Source organism: Bemisia tabaci, chromosome 6 (assembly GCF_918797505.1).
Source record: "Bemisia tabaci chromosome 6, PGI_BMITA_v3".
Taxonomy (NCBI): Eukaryota; Metazoa; Arthropoda; class Insecta; order Hemiptera; family Aleyrodidae; genus Bemisia; species Bemisia tabaci.
Genome location: NC_092798.1, coordinates 42,712,631 through 42,732,332, shown reverse-complemented (window position 1 = coordinate 42,732,332; position 19,702 = coordinate 42,712,631). Strand labels below are relative to the sequence as shown.

Sequence of the window (19,702 nt, the reverse complement as noted above, 5' to 3'; positions counted from 1 at the left end):
TTTTACATTTTTTTGAATGACTCAACACAATGGGTCAGTGGCGCCTATCTTTGTCGATTCATTTTTTTTGAAAACTAAGTGAATTGAGCTCCCACTAATTTTTTCGGAGTTTTTTTACTCAAAATGACAAGAGAAAAATCGATTGTGCAGTCGCCAAAATCGTGACCCATTTGAATTGTTATTCTTGGCGGGCTGTTCTGACGTCATAGGCAAGCCATGGCTTAGCTGCATCATTATGATTGTCTGCCTTTGGCCAGTCAAATTTTACAGCTTTTCCGCCCCTTAAAAACGCTTTTTTAAACTTTATAAGTTTATAATGGTTTTTTTTTTTTTTTTTTTCATGAAATTTGACCTGCAGAATGACTGTTAGATACTTGGCAAAAATGTTATGCCACTGGCCTATTGTAAGTTTAACACAGTAGCCACTGGTCATTTCCACTAGATCAGTGAGGGTTTCGAAGGGTATGTGATTTCCCTCAACTTTTTTACTTTCTCACTGGTAATTTAATCTTCTATTCTTGACTTCTCTCAGAGGACATCAAATCTATGAGAGACTGACAAAAATGACGCAAAAACAACGTACTTGTAAGAGTTATAGTAGTTACGCAGGCAATCAGTGCTAATTTCATAATGATCAGGATCAGAAAGTGGTTTATCGGCAAGATTAAGCCATGGGTGTCGCAGTGCATTTTTGATATCCATTCGGGCCTCAGTATCGATGAGAAGCAACTTGGAGATAAAATCACGTGCATTCTCACTCAGACTGGAGCTGAGCTGGTATTGGTTGTTTTTGATTCGCAACAGGGTTTCCTGGTCATCGCGGCCTCGGAAAAGCGACACTCCGGTCAGGAAAAGATGTGTTATCACACCAATGGACCACATGTCCGCAGGGAAGTAAACACCATCACCACGAACCACCTCAGGTGCAACAAACTCCGGCATACCTGAAAGTAAAGTTATCAGTATCTTAGAAAGCTGTGCTCTTAGGGGTAAAAATGACCCAAAAGTAGTACTAAAATAAGTAACCTCTTAGTACTACAGTCTTCTACAGTTTTCTGTTATGTATAATTTAAGTGATGAAAAATGATGGAGATGACTTTATTTCAAGAGGAGGTAAAATTTTTGGAACATTAAACATTTGGTGATGAACTTTTATTTAAAGATTTTTAGACACAAAAGATAAAATTATCTATAATTTATTTATCAATTTTTTGCAATCTTTTTACTCTGTGGTACAAATCCTAAATTGTGAAATTTTTATATTAAATTCAAGCATGCATATAAAGAACTGAAACTGTACGTATGAATTTAAATAATGCTCGCATAAATTTTAAAACGAAGAAAAGGATTTAATAGGTTTCATTCTGTCAGATTCATCTAAGTAAGATTCTGTTAAAACTCATCAATTTTCAAAAGTCTGCTTGTTCCATTTATTTTTTTTTTTTTTTTTTTTTTTTTTTTTTTTTTTTTTTTTTTTTAAGAGGGAGAGTCCTCACACATTTTTCTAATAGAATAAAAACCGTTTTTTAAAACACTTCAGATTCCTCCAAGTAGAATCAAAGTAAAAAAAATAAAAAAAAAAAAAAAAAAAAAAAAAAAAAAAATTTTGATAGTAAATTATGTATTCAGAATCAGTCTGCAGATGAGACCTGCTCATTTTTCTATGAATCAGGTAAAACATCTGAAAAATAACTAAAATGCTGCTAGCATATGTTTAAAAATTAATTCTCAATTAAAAATTATTTAACCCTTGTAGTTTAATCATTTCATCACTCACCATAATAAAGCGGGTGGAATTTTCCATAATTGATTTTGCGACTGCAACCAAAATCACTAATTTTCAACTCATCACCTCCAATGTGAGATATTAGAAGATCACCAGGCTGAAATGTTGAGAAGAAAAATTGGTAAGATGACCTTGAAATATTGCAACAGTATTAAGTGCTAAAGTTACTTCTAGACTGTGAAGTCTAGGTAAAGTTGTTTCTAAAGAAAACAAAATGGCTCAGAATCATCACTAAAACTTTTTAATTGGTGAAGCTACTTATGGTCAGCATACAGGTTTTACTGACTTTCGTGGATAACTTTCTGGTAATAAGTGTGGATTTGTATGTTCATCCTCCAGTGATACTGTATGATAGTAGCCTAGTTGTAGTAATCAACATTTGTAGAAGTTTTAAGGACATTTTGGCAATATCTTCAAAATCAAAAAGATTACGTAATAGGCATGAATTTTTTTTTTTAAAATAAATTTAGATTTATTCACTGTTAATTTGTATCAGAGATAGGAAGCATCTCAAACCCTGCTTTAAAACAATTTCCTGGGGAGGATTTTGAAGCAACTACTCAACTTACCGTAAGACCTAGATGAGCGTAACTATTGTGGTGCATGTGTTCAATACCCCACAAAATTTGCCTGATATAATATGCAATTTCTGCTTCTGTTACATGAGTTTGACGTGTCAGTACATCAAGTAATTCACCTCCACTTGCCCTGTGATTAAGAGTTAAGGAAATGAAGGAATGACAAAATTGTACGGATATATACATCACTTGAAACGAAGTAGGAAAAAATTGTAAATAAAATTAAAATTAATTAAATCTTTAGAAAGAAGGGTATTTTTTCTCTGATTGTTAATGCAGCAATTCAATGAAAAAACAACAAACACAGCCAAAAAGGAGGAACGGTAAAATTAAGTTGCTTTATATTACTTTAAATCTTATTTATCTCATTATAATTGACTCATCCAAATTCTGCAGATGCTTCCACTGCTCAAAGTTGCTTAAAAACTTGTCCTCATTCGGTTATCAATGCCTGCAAAAAAAACTTAAGAAGATAGAATGATATTACGGGATGAAGCAAAGCATATCACATATACACACATACACAGACAATTGTCACACACCGAGACACTATGATAAGAAGCAACATAAAGTTATCACGAAATAATGAATGACTAGAAACACTTAGATGGTGTACTACTAGTATTCCTTTTCTTTTTTTATTTACAGTCAGACTTGGTAATTAAGAGAGACAGCAATTAAAACTTCAACAAGGTAATCATGTCTACATGCTGAAATCAAAAGGATACAATTCTGTGATGATCGTAATAGTCTTTGTTGTTTCATAACCCTCATACAACCGGATAAGATTACGATGGTTCAAATTGTTCATGACTTCAAACTCTTCAGTCATGTCAAATCTGTAGTCCTTCGTTCCAGTCATTACTTTAGCTGCAAAGTTGCGACCTAAAAAAGAAAAGGAAGGAAAAATAATAGGAGAGAGGTCGATTTTGAGACTGAGAAAAATGGATTAAACAGTTAACAGAATAGAAGCAGATGTTTCTCCATTGCAACAATAAACTACTACAGTGCACTAAAAGATCAGGTCGCGCGCATTACCTACTTTCCTTGAAATTTCTCCATGTAGAATATAAACATCTGAATTAAAACTTTACTTAGAAAACACTTCATGAATGAAAATTTTACCTACGAGTTGACAACTTATAAAATTATGACTAACTAATTCAGGAGCAAATTGTCGTAGCAATTGATTGGCAAAATGCAGAGTTTAAAAAACCCAAGTTTTAAATACATATCAGGACGCTAATAATTTGGAAAATTCTCATGTTAGAAAGCCTACCTAACGAACAGTACGATGTTTCATACAAAAAAAGAAAAGAAAATGAATTCATTATTTGGATTAAATATTAAATCAAATTGAAGTAAAGTTACATAAGGAAACATCTTCAGAACACCCCTTTTCTAAAAAGCAGTATAAGGCCATTCTTGGCCATCACGAAGAACTCCTAATATAAGATATTAGTCGCAAAGTAAAAAAAAATCTTTCAGGATGTCTTTAAATATACTATCCTTTGTTAGCTTCAAAATAAACAGGGTATAACCCAGGAGCTTCATCCTCTTTCAAAAGAAACACTTCCAAGATTAAATGGACTTAATATCTATATTTTCTTACTTAAAAACTTAAGAGGCATATTTTTAGGAGGCTCACCTGTTATCCTTTCGACCGCGTGGTAGGTGATACCTTGGGTTCCACGCCCAAGTTCATCTCCAAGGTCGTAGAGATCAGTTGCTTTCCTTGTCTTGAGCTTGGCATGCGGGAAGCGGCTGTAGCTGTGGAAGCTGAACTGCCCTTCACTCTCTTCAACGTGCAAACTCACGGAGGTTGAAATAGAACCGGCCACGTTGCGAGCACTGATGCTGTACAATCCTTGGTCTTTCAAGATCACATCTGCGATCACAAGGACACATGTGTCTGGCTCTATGTGTTGAATCTGCTCAACAATAAGTAGTCAATATTTATTTTAAAATAGCAGAGCATTGAAAAAAGTTAAAAGCACTTCCTTAGACTATGTTATAAGCTCCAAGTTTGACATCATGCACAAGAATGCGTATCCCCAAAGGGCGCAAGTCTTGGGTGATGAATATAAATGCATCTTGTAGTAATAACCCAAAATCACTAAATTCTAGAATCCACTGGTCAAAACTTGTTTCCACAAATCCCCTCCATTAAAACTTATTTTGACCAATGTATTCTGAAATTTACTTGTTTAACACAGAGCAGTCAAAACTAGTTTTGACAGACCAAGTTCTGCATAAGTGTTTGCAAAGTACAGTTGATTCAAATTTGATATAATGTTGATAATGTTGGAAGAAGATGACCTAAAAGCGACAAAAATGTTAGAAGGCATTACATGGTCACATGGATATTTACAGCTTTTCACTGATGATACTCACTCGAACTCTGGATGAGGGAGCAAGAGGCTGCCAGTCTTTGAACCATTTAATATCAGGGTATGGAACGCCCGTTATTTTGGCTTCCAGTCTACATGACCGTCGCATCATGACATATGTCTCCTCTGGTCGTTTGATGAAAACAGGATACTCTGCACAACGGAGTCGTACTCGCTGTCTTGCTTGACCGTGTTCATTGGTTGCGACCGCTTCGTACATACCTTCATCTCGTTCCAACATTCTAGGGGGAAAATATCAGGAGTAATTTTAGACAACTTTACGGTGTGAATTGCAATGTATATTAACTACAGGCGTTTGCATTTCTGATCACTACCAGATCTCACAAAATTGACTGTTGACAAATAAGAATCAACATCCAAAAGAGGGTAAAGTGTCAAACTGTTTATGACGCAGACTGCTATGATATTTTGTAAATGCATTCATGAGGCACTTTCAAACCCCCCAGGAGCAGTTCAATGATTTTATTTAAGATATTGATGTTAATTAAAGTAATGTAAAAAATTTTCGCTTTGAGTTGAGTAATGAAGAAGTGGTTCTGATCTAAAATAAGTAAAAATATTTTATTTGATACGATATCCAAATTTTTTTTTTCTCCATCCCATCCAAGACCCAAAAACCAAACCCAACCCTGCAATAAAGGAATCCAATTAAACAAATACTAAAATGAAACGTATCTCTCCTTAGCTAGAGACAGATCAACTTTTGATTTTATATCAAGACAGCTTGTTCCTAACGATCTTACTGGCACTCACCTATTGATGAATAGTGTTGCTTGTCCGTTGCGGGTGTAGCTACAATCATATCGACCTCCCATTTCAATCGGTTCATCATTGAAGAAGTAAGTCATTTTTGGTTTAGGGTAACCATAGACAAACCAGAATAAGTTGCAATTGTGGCCTTTCACGCAATATTGCGTTTCATGTTCTTGGCGCAAGAATCTGGAATCAAGTTTTACAGTGCTTCATCAATGTAATTGTAATAACATTAACCTCATTATGTAAAATTTTCTTTTCAAATTTTCCAATTTTTCTTCCAAAATTCGAAAAATAAAAAACAGAATTAAATGAGCAAGATTAACAAACGATTTTTATCTTGCATAAATCTTGGACCTGTGATAGGGTATGATATGAAAACTTACAAGAGTGGGTTGGTGGTACCCATTTTTTTATCCATTTTGTGAAAAACAGAGTGAACTTAGCTTCTGAGAATTGTTTCAGTTTTTTTTTAAACTCTAAAAGGCAAAGAAACCCTGTTTTGGAAAAGACAAAAATGGGACTTGTTTAAGTTGATATTTTTGGCAGGCTTCGATGACTTAGCCAGCCAGACAAAACTGAGTTTGATGATTGACTGATTTCAGCTTCAGGCATCGCTATGCTATGTCAACTCGGCTGTCAGTTTTTGACAGGTCAGATTTTGATTTGTTTTTTCTCCCCCTAGAAATAATTTTTTGAACTTTTCAATGAGACTTTCATTCTTATCACAAAGTTTTGCATGAGAAAAACTATACAATTACCGTGGAGCCTGGAAATAATTATCATGAGGCGGCCGTTCAATATCAAAGTCTTTCGGGAAGTAGGGTGAACTTTCTGGTCTGAACTCGATGCCTGGAGGTAAGTAATCCCACAACTTTGGAGGTGGAAGCTCTAAACGTCCCCTGAAAGAAAAAAAAATGCAAATAAGTTGGGACATCGCGGTAAATAAATTATGTTTCATATAAATGAGGCTGAAGGGAACTTACATTTGAGTTACGAGAGGAGCGGTTTTTTTAAACAAGATTCATTTTTCAAAATTCACGATGAGCAAATTTACTACAACTAAAATTCACTTGCTATCTTTGAGGCTGCTCAGAAACTCAAGATAGCTGCCATTATGTGACGTAGCTCTTTGAATAAAATGAAATACTGTATACAAAGATGTTATGGAAATATTGGGGAGAGAAGTACGTAATCAATTTTCAAGCATAGCACTTAAAGAATGAACAGACTAACTAATGATTGTTCTATGTATTACATTTAGGGCAGGAGTGTTTAGTGATGCATTATTGATTGTTGCACATAGGAAAAAGGGGGTATCAAAAAAGAATCTGTAATTTGTATTTGTAATTTTAGGTTCGTCCTTTTCCAGGAGTTTAATCATTTTTGAAATTAGTGACTCTGACTAAATTGGCTCAACTATCAAATGTCATAAATAAAGATCTCTTACCTGTGCGTCATTCCAAATGGAGAGGGATCGCTGATACCGTACTTATTTTCTACTCTTACGCGGAATTTGTAATCTCTGAAAGGTTCAAGGTTTGAGATCTCACACACGCAGCTTCTGACACCTAGAAAAATCAGAAAACAAAATTGTGCTTAGAATAATTCATGAAAATCAGTTATTAGTTAAGTGGGTTAAAAATAATTTCAGTTGTGAATACATTTCTTTTGAGATGGCCTCCTAGGATTCTAAATAGAAAATTAAATAATTCTGTAGGCCTTTCAAGCCTTCTTGACTTTAAAAATCGACACAAAGAATATTTTTCTGATCATCAGAGCTTACTTCAAAAATTAAAAACTCGAAAAGTGAAAGTTAAGGATGAGAGGGTTTAGGAGACAGTAATATAAAATCAGTCCAAAACCGCATTGCAAGATGGATGTGTTTTCATGTTTTCATGTTTTCAGACATCGACTACTTATGATTCACTGATCAAATAATTTAACTTTCTTTCCTAAAAAAGATCATCTTACCTGTTCGAGCTGTAAACCAATCGCCATCTGGTTGCACAGCCATTTCAACATGGTAAGTAACTGGGAACCGCGGTCCAATTGGAAGGGATGGTCTCCAAGAGAGGGTGAGTCGCCGGTCCATCATGCGACTGATGATTGGTCGGTCTGCAAGGGGCAGAGGAGCTCCTGTGTTGCGGTAGTTAGTGAAATCTGTGTACTGGTCACCAACCGGTTTCCGAGCTCTGCTTTCTTCGATGCCTGTTGACATTGGATCAGATAGTAGTAGTTAAAGGAAAAGTTTGCATTCAATCTTGAGTTATTTTTATCATTACAGCTGAGGCTTTCAGCAATTGTAGGTAATTTTTAAATAGGAGGTATTTACTAAAGATTGATGAAAGATGACAAGAGATGAATCCAATTTCAAAAGTGAGTAAAAGCTATTAAAAAATGCATATCATATTTCATTGAGCCACAAATGCAGGAGTTTACTTTCTGTTATTGCTTTACTCGTTTGAAAATAGATACCATTGTACACAGGGATGACGTAAATCAATAGTTTAATAAGTGAGGAGATTTCATCTTAAGTTCTAAAGTATTTTTCTTCTTCAATGGAGAAATCATGAAAAAGAAAAAAAAAAAATTGTTCACCCTGCACTCCGAAAAGTAGGAATTTTCGAAAACACTTTTTCTACATATCTCGGATAGAGAGAGACGAGTAAAATTAGAATAGTTTCTTCTCCACAACTCAGAAACAATTCTGAAAGTGTTTCACATAAATAGGAATTTTGAAAAGTCCAAGCTACACATAAAAATCCTGAAATTTTCAACATCACAATAAAAAATCTTCCCAAACACGCCTGAGAGAAGGAGATATTTGAAAATGTGTATTATCTTACTGTTATAACTTTCATTTCTATAGCCTTCTTTCAAGTTAGAATTGATGTATAGAGGGAAATTTCAGGAAAAGTTCGCGACGCATATCCTCTTCTCATCTGAGAGTTCAATTTTTGACGATTAATGTTTTTACTGAACGCGAGGTGAATGAAAAGTTTAATTAAGTCATCCATGGAAAACTTACTGTCGAGTAGCAAATTAGCTTCACATGTTGCCTCTCCGTAGTCATTATAGATACGCAGCTTGTACGTGGTAAGATCGTGCTCAGGTACAACTCTGTTGATGATGAGTCTCAAGATACCGGTACCTTCTCTCTCCATTTTGATTCTGTCACTTGCGAAAAGCCTCTCATCGCTCTTGTACCATTCATAGTACGGCTCTGGGTACCCAGTGACACAAGCGGTAAATTTGGCGGCCATTCCACGGAAGATTTCACAATCTCCGATGCGCTTCAAGAACGAGGGTGGTTCAATCTTCGGAGTTCGTTTTCTAAACATGAAAAAATAATGAGATAATATAAGAATATGTACTCCTGTGCTTTTTTATGATAGGCTAATGGACAAAGTCTGAGCTAGAAGATCATGTTCAATGATTTCTCCTCAAAAAATTACAGAGAAAATGATTCGCACGGCATGAAGTTTAGAAATCAACTCCTTAACAGAATAATACCAAGTATCTTAAACACAGAAAATTTGGGGTGGTTAGATTATATTTGGGGTGGTTATAATGCGTCATTTGTATTTCTTCAATGGGCCACTAGACGAGGTATGAATTAGAAGGAAATGCTACCTGCTTTCTCTTCAAAATCTCACATAGAAAATGATTCACACAGCGGGAAGTTTGGAAATTACCTCCTGAAGGAGCTATTAACCAGTCTTTTTAACGCAGATCTAATGAAGGTTAGATTATACAAATGACGTCATTTGTATTTTTGCCATTTAAGTAATGTTAATAGAAAACACTTACATCTTGTTTAGGAGTTGATTTCCAGACTTTCCGTTGAGTAACTTGTTTTCCTGGTGAAATTTTAAAGAGAAGACACACTACTTAGAGTGGTCCATCATACTCCGTTTAATGGCCCATTGCCACACACCTTTTTATCAAATGCAGATGGCTGTCGTTAATTTGACTTAAAAGGATCTGAATTACTTACATTCTATCAACGACTTGAAGTGCAGCATCGCAATCAGCGTGTCCCTCTTTGTTGGTTGCTTCGCACTTGTACCAGCCCGCATCATTAATGTCCAAGTTGTTGATGTACAAGCAACACACTTCACCCTCTCGCTTGATACGATATTTGCCTCCCTGACCACCATCGTAGATACCTCTCAAGTCGTGGTACCATGCGACATCTGGTGTTGGGATGCCTGTCACACGGGCTAAGAATTTGGCATTGTATCCTGGCATCTGTACAGAGGAAAAAATTTTCATGTGTGAATAGTTGTGAAAAATTGACCGAATGTAGTTCTTTAAATATAAGCGAGAAAAAAACACTTCAAAACATGGCCCAAAACTGTATGTAACAAGGTGGTAAAATAGTACTGGGTCCACACTATTCTGCGGGGAATAAAAGACCAAAAAGTTCAAAGCATTCAATTAAAGTCAAAAATTTTTGAGCTCTAATGAGTGCCAGTACAAGACTGAGGGGGGAGAGTGCTCAACTCAAGCAGCTTGCATTGGAATATTAGGTTGAGGTCACGCTAAAAGATATGTTATGGATTTCTCTGAACTCAAATTTCGTCAGTGAATCATCAGTTGCTTTGACATCTGCATCTGAAAAGTGGCTGCTGATCCTTAACAGTAAATACATTGTGGGGGATAGAGAGACCAGGTTTGCAATGTATTGTAACGTAGCAAGTATATGGGACACGTTTCTACCCAGAGATGACTGTTTTAGATAAATGAGTTGAAAAACCAGCTTTTTTCTAGTTCAAGAGGTGGTTTCAAAATTTTTTAGTCGAGTCATTTTTCTTTCTGTGAAATTTGCTGTTGGAATTAGTTACCAATTTGCAAATCCCCTGTCTTGCAACAGGCCCATTGATAGCGAATACAACTTTTCAGCACTATTTCTCATGACTCATTAATGCATAAACATGACGTTAGTTGCGTTTTACCTGCTGCAGGTCTGTGAACCTCTGTATGAATGTGGGTGCTTGGTATAGTTTGCGAACGTTAGCTTTTCCTGCCGTTGTTGCTTCTCCATGGCAGTTCTTTAAAAAGACAGAGTATACACCAGCATCAGCCAAATCGGCTTTTGGTATTTCCAGACCGACCTAAGTAATGAAAAAAAAATGCTTGGTTGAATGTTCATGTAAAAAAGAAAATATACCACACAATGGATGTACCAATTAATTCTTACGGTTCCTTCAAAATGTTAACGAATTCTCTTCAAAGTTTACTTGGGCCCTGATATGATACAGTGGTTGGCAAATAAAGAAAGATCAAATGCTCATGGATATGAGCTTTAACATTCGCCTTCCCATTAATTGTTATAAAAGCAATCGTATGCTTCGTGAAGTTTTTAACAAAATGCTTACAAGTGCATTGAATCACTCAGATTAAAATAATAAGAGAGCAATTCCTGCAAAAATAATTGGACAAAAAGACATCCATAAACCAGGCAACATTAGTCTCCTAGATATATAATCCTTCGAAGCTTTCATGATACAGATTGGTCTACATTAAACTATTAAACAATTTTCAGATTTTAAAGAGTAAAAAAGGGAGAAAGTAATTTTCAAATTATGTGTCCCATGTCAAGTACCTTGTGTGCATCACAGTAGAACCTGATTCTTTCACTGGGATGAATGACTTGTCCGTCTTTGTGCCATAATACCTCTGGAATTGGATTACCGATGAATGGAGCAACCAATGAGAGAGACGAGCCCTCATCAGTTGTTGTGTCGCGCATGCTGTGCAAGAACTGAGGTCTTTCCTCTGGTACGTCACCTCGTTCACGAGCTGAAAGACAAAATCATATCTCAGAGATTGAAGCAAGGGACATTCACTTGAATTGGAGAATGTAAAATTGTTTCGGAAGAAAGATGTGCAAATAAATTGTTGAAAATCAACAACTTTTTTAACTATTTCTCCTTCTGATCCTGAATCAGGAATTTTGCAACCGAAAGAACCAAAACCTTCATTTGCTGCAAGAGACTTATGAGTTCTGAGTCATGTTAGCCTCTACGCTCTTTTATTTCTTACCTTGTGTCATCAATGAGGGGCTGCCGAAGACCTATTTATACATGATTCGTCGATAGAAGTACTCGTAATGTTGATTTCACTTTATTTTTCTTGTCTCCTGGATTAATTTTTTGATGGAACGTTGAACTACACATCAAGAGCTTCCAAATCTTTTGAATATCATTTTATCTTGAACACTTTTGATAAAGATACAAAAGTGTTTTGATACTTACGCAGAATTTCAAGAGGGGCTTCTGTTTTGCTACTACCAAGTTCATTTTTGGCGATGACTCCGTAAAGGCCAGAATCACTAGGAGTGGCATCTTCAATTACGAGTGCCTGAGTTCCATCAGGGGAGGATACAACTTTGATACGAGTCCCATCAATAGCTAAAGGCATATCATCCTTGAACCTAAGGATAAACGATACAGATTGGAATGACTTTTGATTTTGAATTCTTAAAAATGACCAATAACCAACAAAAAAGGGGGAGTAGTTAAAGCCTCTTTATTTCAAACCTTTGTCATTAGTGAATTTTTCCCCCAATTGTTGATGTTGAAATATCGTTAAATTGGATCTTTTACCCTTCATTTGACAACATCTTGGAATTGTGCATCTCTAAAAACTTGGTAAAAACACGTATCACATACAGTCAGTGTTCAGGAAAACTTTAGTCTCTAGGTTTTAGAAAACTACTTTAATATTGAATCTGAAAGATAGAGATACTGAGAATTTCAAATGCTTGAAAAGCAGAGTCTGCTGCAAACTCAGTGACTTCTAAATTAATTTAATTTTAAAGGGAAAATTATTAAATCTATCTATTGAAAATTATTTGAAGTATCTACTGAGATCTAGAGAAGAATATAATTGTTTTTCACTAAATATATTCAGCAGTAAATTTTTTTCGAAACTAAATTATGACAGAGGATGCTGAAAAATAAAAAGAGATTTTACAGATTTTGATAGAAAATGTTTTTGATTTTAAACAGCTGAAATTTTGGGAGGATGAGATCCAGGATCGATTAGACAAAATATTGTAGATGAGCTTTGAGCTATATCATTGAATTGACAATACTAACCAGATGACTTCTGGCTCAGGGTGACCCTCAATCTGAACTTCAAGCCTAGCAGGGAAACCTTCGACAAGGCTCAATGGCAAGAGATGTGTGTTGAATTTTGGTTTAATTTCCTTGTAGATGACCTCTCCTCTGGCTGTAGATTCAATTTTTCCAAGCCTGTTAGCAACAAGAAGAGTGTACACACCATTATCTTCCATTTTGGCCGGCTCAATTTCTAGTCCGACTTCTCCATTGGGTGCGGTTACAAAGTTGATCGCTGGTGTTGGATGAATTTCGATGCCATCCTTCAACCTAAAGAAAACCGAAAGGCAATGGTTTGTAAGTATAAAAAATTCTTGGTTCAAAGAATTGAGTTAGCATTGAAAGGATTATTTAGATAGATGGAGTGGGTGGGAAAGAGCGGAATAATTTCTTTATATATCTACGAGATGAAAAATTTATTTCTAGAGTTGAAGGAAAATTAGGGATTAATCATTTCAGATATGTAAGCCAGAGGGCCAAGTTTTAGAGGCCAAGGACCTCGCGCTAAATTTTTATGGAAAAAAAGCCCCCAAAGACAGATTAAGATGTGAAGCATACTGTAAAAAGTTCTTCTCTTCCACTTTAACACCTGAGGGGCCATCATTTAAACTTGATAAGGTAATTCAGGATGTACCAAGGAAACTGTACTAAGGAAAAAAACCAAGATAGTGTAAAATTGCAAACAATTGCAAAATTAAAAAGGGAATTGCCAAAATAGTCCCTCCCAGCGTGTTCTGATTTTAATTTTAAGATTAAATGTTGCAATGTTTAAAACCTAGAAAATTACCATTTTGTCTCGGGTGTTGGGACACCTGCGATGAAAGCTTCCAATTTCAGGACTCCACCTTCCACAGCAAAGGCATCGCTGAGCTCTTTCTTGAATACAGGAGCCATTGGCTCAGCTGAAACAAGATATCACACCTTAGTTTCAGAATTATACTATATATCATTCAAAGTCAATGACTAAAAATATTAGCAGAGCATAGCATTACATCAAATCTGCTTAGGAAATAAATACATTTCAAAAAGAAGGTTGAACAGCAGAAAAAAAATACATTCTTTTCGAATCAAAAGATAATTTGAAATCAGTGAATCTTGAAAAATAGGAGAGATAAATATTTTAAAAAAGTTCCTCTTGTTTTAAGACATTCTAATATTTAAAATTCTACATTATTTAACGACGATTAAACTACAATTAAATCTACGATTAAACTTGGACAATGAAGAAAACTAGAGCGAATCAAAACCCTGACTTCAATTTTTCAGGACATTACATGGTTGCCCTGCTTACATAAGGGCGTACCTCGATTTCCATGAGAGCTCTATTTCATATGTAAATCCATGTTTTCTGGCGCTCATGAAGGAATCAAGATGCGCCCTTACATTAGAGGAGAGATGACACGAGAGAATAAATGTGCAAAAGCAACATCTGTTCCGTGAACTTAAAAAAATAAAATAACACCTACGGTTAACTCCTACACCGCAAGTGGTGGCACAGTCTCCCGTCTGATTGGTGGCAACTATCTTATAGGAGCCACTGTCTGATGGTACAGTAGATTCTATTTTCAGGAATTGCCAGCCGTCAGGTGTTGACCAGATTTTAACCCGGTCATCTGCTTCTAAAGGCTCACCATCTTTGAACCTGCCATCGAAAAGATTAACATATTTACAGATTGTTCTATGACTTAGCCATACGCAGAATTGAACAAGCAATGGGAGTTACTGTTTGAAGAAAATAAATTTTTAAACAACTAAAATTCTTCGACTGTTTCGGTCATCAATCTTCCAGCATGTAAATTTAAAGAAAGTAGTTTCTGCAGTTAATTCAAAAATTGACCTTAAAACAGCTTTTTCAAGGTTTTTTTCCAACATTTTTATCCCATGGTCATGAAAACTGAGATGATGGAAAACTTGAAGAGAAAAAAAATCTGTACTTTTCAATTTAATTACATTATATTTTCTGCTTTTTTCTGTTCCCCTGACAACTTTGTAAATTGGATTTTTCCTCTCAATTATTCTGTTCGAAATACTTCTCACTGACTGTGCCTGGTGTTCTGGCTCAAGGCACCTGAATCAAGCTGAGAGTAATTTTCAAAATTAAGAAATTACTGATGAAGATTTGTAGACGTACTTCCATGAGTTTGCAAGTCTACATAAGTGCACATTGAAATTTCGGGTTTTTCTTCAGTTTTAACCTTCATTTCTTCATTTTGCTCAGTATTATAGCGCATATTCAGTGTATCCAAGATATGTGTCATCTAAAAGTTTATACATTATGTAGATATCTATCAGAATCTATCTCAGAATGTATCTTATGTATCTTCATATCTAGCAGTTTGGAAGTTAATGTTAGTAAGATAGAAAATTTACCATTTGATTGAAGGTGCAGGGCTACCATCTGCCTTAGCTCTAAGTTCTAAAGGTTCTTTCTCCGTTAACTCTACCGATCTGCTGAGAGTCGTGGAGAAAGATGGGAGGATATTGAACATTTTCATCCTACAGTTCGACTTAGCCTCACCGGCAATGTTCCATGCTTTGGCAACATACTAAAAAACAAAAAACAAAAACCTAAGATGAATTAATGGGCAATACATATTTAAAAAAACGCCAAAGGATGAAAGCAATTTATTAGCAGTTAACCGATCTGTCAATCTATGAAGGTACATTAGTACTTAAAAGATTCGCCTCAAACTTTGCTGCGATACAAAAATTGGACATTGTTCAGCACCCTAGATGAAACAAAAGAGGGAAAAGTATTTTTTTTTAGCTTGACTGCTGTCAACTACAGTCAACGTACAGAAAGTATCCAATCCGGCAATCTGCCGATTATGGTAAAATGAGGCACTGCTTGTGATTTTAAGGAATTTTCAGAAATCTTTCCGTGAAGATTTCAAAAGTTTGATGGAAATTTTGAGGAAAATAGAGACTTTTGCAGAAAATTTTAAGGAGATTAGATAAATATACGTCAAGTATCAGGAGAATTGGCGATGAGAAAAATTTGCTGGATCGTAAATGAAGAAATTATGGCAATTTTTGCAACCTTCAGCAATTAAATTATAGGATATACTAATTACCTTCAAACAACTTACTATATGAAGAGCTAAAGCTCTCACTTACCTTGCCAACATTTTTTTCCCTGAAATGTTTGAACGCAAGCGTACTGTTTGTCTGACCCTCATAATCAACTGTTATGGATATATTATCATCTGGAACGACCTCCTCACCATCTTTCCACCTGAAATCATGTAATAGGTATAAAGAAAGAAGAATTATCCTGAAATTATAGGTTTTGTTGAAAGACGCCTATCAAAGGAATCAAAGTGATGATCCATCGATATGGGGTCACTCATGATAGACGTAATTTTAACTTTCCGATTTTTCAACCCTTCTCCCCCATTGTAATACTTTTAGAAACACAGGGGTGGAGAAAGTAGAGAAAAAGTGTAAAAAACACCAACAATGGGCAAGAGACTAGGGATTTCTCTAAGTGTGGTGGTTAAACTCACCTCTAGGACTGAGGTTGACTTTCTGATATACATCGGTACCCTCATTTTTGACACTGAACTTAATATGATCCTCTTTTAATTAAAAGTTCGTAAGCGGTGTCAGAATAGTTAAGGTTCGGACAGTGCAGGTCAATCTTATTTATTAGTTTACTGTCAAGGGACTTCTCTGAGGAAGCAGTTTAAGTTCAAGAGGCTTGCAACAAAAGAAAGGGACTGATTTATTTGTGAGTAGCAGTGCAAAAACAAAATCTCCTGTAATGGTACTCACCATGTAATGATTGGTTTTGGAATACCATATGCACGGGCTTTTATCTCGGCATATTCGTAATCTTTGATGGTTTGGTCTTGAAGCACTTTGACAAAAGATGGTTCATCGGCTGAGAAAAAATAAAACACGTTAAAATTGTTGAAAGATTCAAACATTTAAGACCAACAACAATCGCTAAGAATTCTTCGTCTACAATAAAAATTATCAAATTTGTTTATCCTTTACTTTTTTTTTTTAAGGCAAGATTGGGAAAACAAATGAACTGGCCAAATCATCTGCAATGAGGTTTGAGTTTCTAATTTTCAAAAACAGATATGTACATAAGCTTTTTAATTATCTGTTTGCCTGATTAATTAATAAGTTTGTAAGTTAAGTAGTAATGGCTTAAATTGAAAATCATGAGTATTAATACGATAATTTTGACTCGTACCTCAATTCTGCCGAGAAAAATCAATGTAGTTGCATATAAAATACCATCATTTTTCCTCTTTTGAATTTAATACCTTTCTCCTTTTCAGATTCTCTTAATTTTTTATCAGGAATTCCTGACGGCCATTTGGCCAGATAAAAGTTGTGTGAAAATTTAAGATCCTTTTATGTTGTAAAATTGGAAATATTTGTTCCTTTCTCACTTTTGGTTAAGATCTTTTATGTAATACATTGAAATACAGATAAGAAAAAAATGTAAGTAAATAAATAATGTCAAAAATTTACTTTGCACTCTCAGGCGGGCGCTCTTTGTGCTTTCACCAAATTCATTTGTTGCTACGACAGTGTACATGTTTTCATCCGTCCGCTTGGTGTCATTAATTACAAGACTGTAGATTTCTTTTTCTTCATCTCGCTCCGAACGAAGACGTTCATCAGCCTTAATGTCAATCTTCTCATCCTCAATAATCCTGAAAGATAATAATTGATACAGTTTTTAAACAGGCTGAGTAAAAATAATAGAGAAACAAAGAGAGAATTTAGAGAAAGAATGGAAAAAAAAGAAAAAAAAATTACTGCATTGGTTAAAATTCAGTAGAAATCAATACATGACTTCATCTCTAAATTAAAAAGGGCGAATTTTGGGAAATAAAAAATTAAAATCAACACTTTAGATTTTGAGCGATTACAAAAAAAAAAAGATTTGTCAAAATAATCAGCCAAAAATTGATCCATATTGAATACAAATCTACTAAATATGATGCATCGATAGACTATAGAGAGACCATAGAGATCTATCACAAAATTGATCTATCAAAAACTGAAACGATAATTATTGCTACTGTGCTTCCATTTTTTTTTAAAAAAAAAGTAGCAGCGGCGATTCTTGAAAGTCGGCAACACTGTTTATCCCCCATTTAAATTTATGCAAAACAATCGATTCTTTGGTGAGACAGCTTGCCTCACCTAAAATCGATATTCTCAATGGATTCAAATGTAGGAAAAACAGTGTTGCCAAATTTCAAGAATCGCCACTGAAAAGTAGTAAGACATACTTAGTCCTCACAAAAAAAGGAGAAGACAAATTAACACTTACCAAGAAATCTCTGGTTTTGGATTGGCGTGAATATGTGCGGAAAGAACCACTTGAGCTTGAGGAGGAGACATAATGTCGCAGAATGTAGTGATCTCTGGTTTGAACACGACATCATAGCGTCCCTGAAGAAGAAAAAGAGAAACATCAATCAGTTTTGCAAAAAGTGTTTGACTGGCTGGTTGCGAGAGAAATGTGAAGGCTCGGAAAAATGTGAAGGTAGTGCTACTTTTTGTAAAGATTGGACATGCTATTTTATTCCGAGAAAATAGTGAAAGGAGGAAATACATTCCTAAGTGACGCAATATGAGGAGATTGGGGTCTTAAATGGGGAGCAATTCGAGGGCAGCCTCAAAATATGTGAAGGCTGCCACAGAAAATGTGTGAACAAAAAACTTTCTGTACCCCTGGTGTGTATCTTCATTTGTTAATGATGAATTTACAGAAATCTCCAATTAGAAAGATAAGATAAAATAAAATACTTTTCAACCAGCGGAGAGGTTGTAAATTTTATTAGTAAACTATTCAGAATTTAACTGAATAAAAATTAGAGCTTTACTAACATTTTTTTGACTATATTCATTCAAATGTATGAATCTAAAAATAAAATATATCCAACACATAGCTTTAATCTCATTGTAATATTTTATAATAATTAATGATAATAGGTTTTTTATAGTTTTAGCTTAATTTAATTGTAAATACATCACAGGACCTCTGATCATGCTACTGGGATGAACATTTACGACTCAAAACGGGACAATAAATTAGTAAAAACAATGCAACTAACGGTCGATTCCCCGGTGCCATACTTATTGGTGGCTGTGACGGTATACAAGCCTGTGTCTCTGTGCTCACTTCTTGGAATAGTTAGAGTAACAGTGCATTCTTTCAAGCCGTACTCCTCTTCTTTGACAGTGAAATTGGATTCTGCATGAACTTCCTTACCCTCTCGAGTCCTGAAAATGTTTGAAGCACAAAAATTAGGATTGAAAAAAAATGAGGGTTGAAATAGTAAACTCACGATCAGATAACTATAAAAAACTATACAAGTTTCTGTCTTAGTCAGAAATGCCAATTTAGGCAATCTAGAAATACCAATGCCTACTTAAAACTGAACACCCTTTTTGACTTAAAGTGTTGTAAAAAACCAAAACAAAAAAACAGAGGTACGCACAAATAGGAGAAAGAGGTTGAAGTTTTATTTCAGCAAGGCTGATTTCTTTTTCTGGTGGTTGATAAAATGAACATTCAGATAAAGGGGGAAAAGACACTCGTTGTTGTGCTCTGAAGCGAGACGGTCGCGCTTCATCTCACGCCGGATCAGTATTTTTCAACAAAATTTCGGAAAGAAAATCACCAGCATGTGATTCTGCTGGAATCGAGAAAAGTGCTCGCGTCGCGGTGTTCTGGCGGCCGGGTCCCGAGTGATATTAGTGCCAGAGTCATCATAAACAATAAACAATCGTATGGCAGACCGGCCTGTAGTGTGTAAACACGGTGTCAAGTGTAGCTACGTCAACAACGTTTTTCTCGGGTGCGAAAAATGTCTAAAGCGGGGATTGCTCACCGGCCTAACCTACCTACCTCGAACTAAACTAGACACGTTGCCAAATAGCCAAATGGAAAATCCGTTCGGGAAAAGTTCTCTTCTCCCGAGGTCTCCGCCCCGCCCCCCTCAGTCTGCAAGGGCGGATGATAACCTCTCTCTTACTGCTACGGAGTCAAGCTTGACAGCGATGGCGTCG

General features: G+C 35.5%; 1 protein-coding gene across 6 annotated transcripts in view; it reads right to left on the bottom strand.

The window, feature by feature from the left end:
- Positions 1 to 19,702, bottom strand: part of Obsc (Obscurin) — a 252,766-nt gene that overhangs the window by 12,688 nt on the left and 220,376 nt on the right. For all 6 annotated transcript variants that reach the window (XM_019050687.2, XM_072301410.1, XM_072301413.1 and 3 more), the window contains 24 exons: positions 18,745 to 18,913; positions 17,958 to 18,079; positions 17,147 to 17,331; positions 16,433 to 16,541; positions 15,776 to 15,893; positions 15,029 to 15,204; positions 14,125 to 14,300; positions 13,446 to 13,560; positions 12,638 to 12,928; positions 11,792 to 11,970; positions 11,140 to 11,336; positions 10,490 to 10,648; positions 9,529 to 9,782; positions 8,560 to 8,864; positions 7,503 to 7,739; positions 6,979 to 7,099; positions 6,290 to 6,430; positions 5,529 to 5,714; positions 4,759 to 4,996; positions 4,013 to 4,295; positions 3,093 to 3,249; positions 2,356 to 2,494; positions 1,778 to 1,883; positions 584 to 944 (listed from right to left, as the gene is read on the bottom strand). In XM_019050687.2, coding sequence (XP_018906232.2) covers positions 584 to 944; positions 1,778 to 1,883; positions 2,356 to 2,494; positions 3,093 to 3,249; positions 4,013 to 4,295; positions 4,759 to 4,996; positions 5,529 to 5,714; positions 6,290 to 6,430; positions 6,979 to 7,099; positions 7,503 to 7,739; positions 8,560 to 8,864; positions 9,529 to 9,782; positions 10,490 to 10,648; positions 11,140 to 11,336; positions 11,792 to 11,970; positions 12,638 to 12,928; positions 13,446 to 13,560; positions 14,125 to 14,300; positions 15,029 to 15,204; positions 15,776 to 15,893; positions 16,433 to 16,541; positions 17,147 to 17,331; positions 17,958 to 18,079; positions 18,745 to 18,913 — 4,524 coding nt within the window. The remainder of the gene's footprint in view (positions 1 to 583; positions 945 to 1,777; positions 1,884 to 2,355; positions 2,495 to 3,092; positions 3,250 to 4,012; positions 4,296 to 4,758; positions 4,997 to 5,528; positions 5,715 to 6,289; positions 6,431 to 6,978; positions 7,100 to 7,502; positions 7,740 to 8,559; positions 8,865 to 9,528; positions 9,783 to 10,489; positions 10,649 to 11,139; positions 11,337 to 11,791; positions 11,971 to 12,637; positions 12,929 to 13,445; positions 13,561 to 14,124; positions 14,301 to 15,028; positions 15,205 to 15,775; positions 15,894 to 16,432; positions 16,542 to 17,146; positions 17,332 to 17,957; positions 18,080 to 18,744; positions 18,914 to 19,702) is intronic.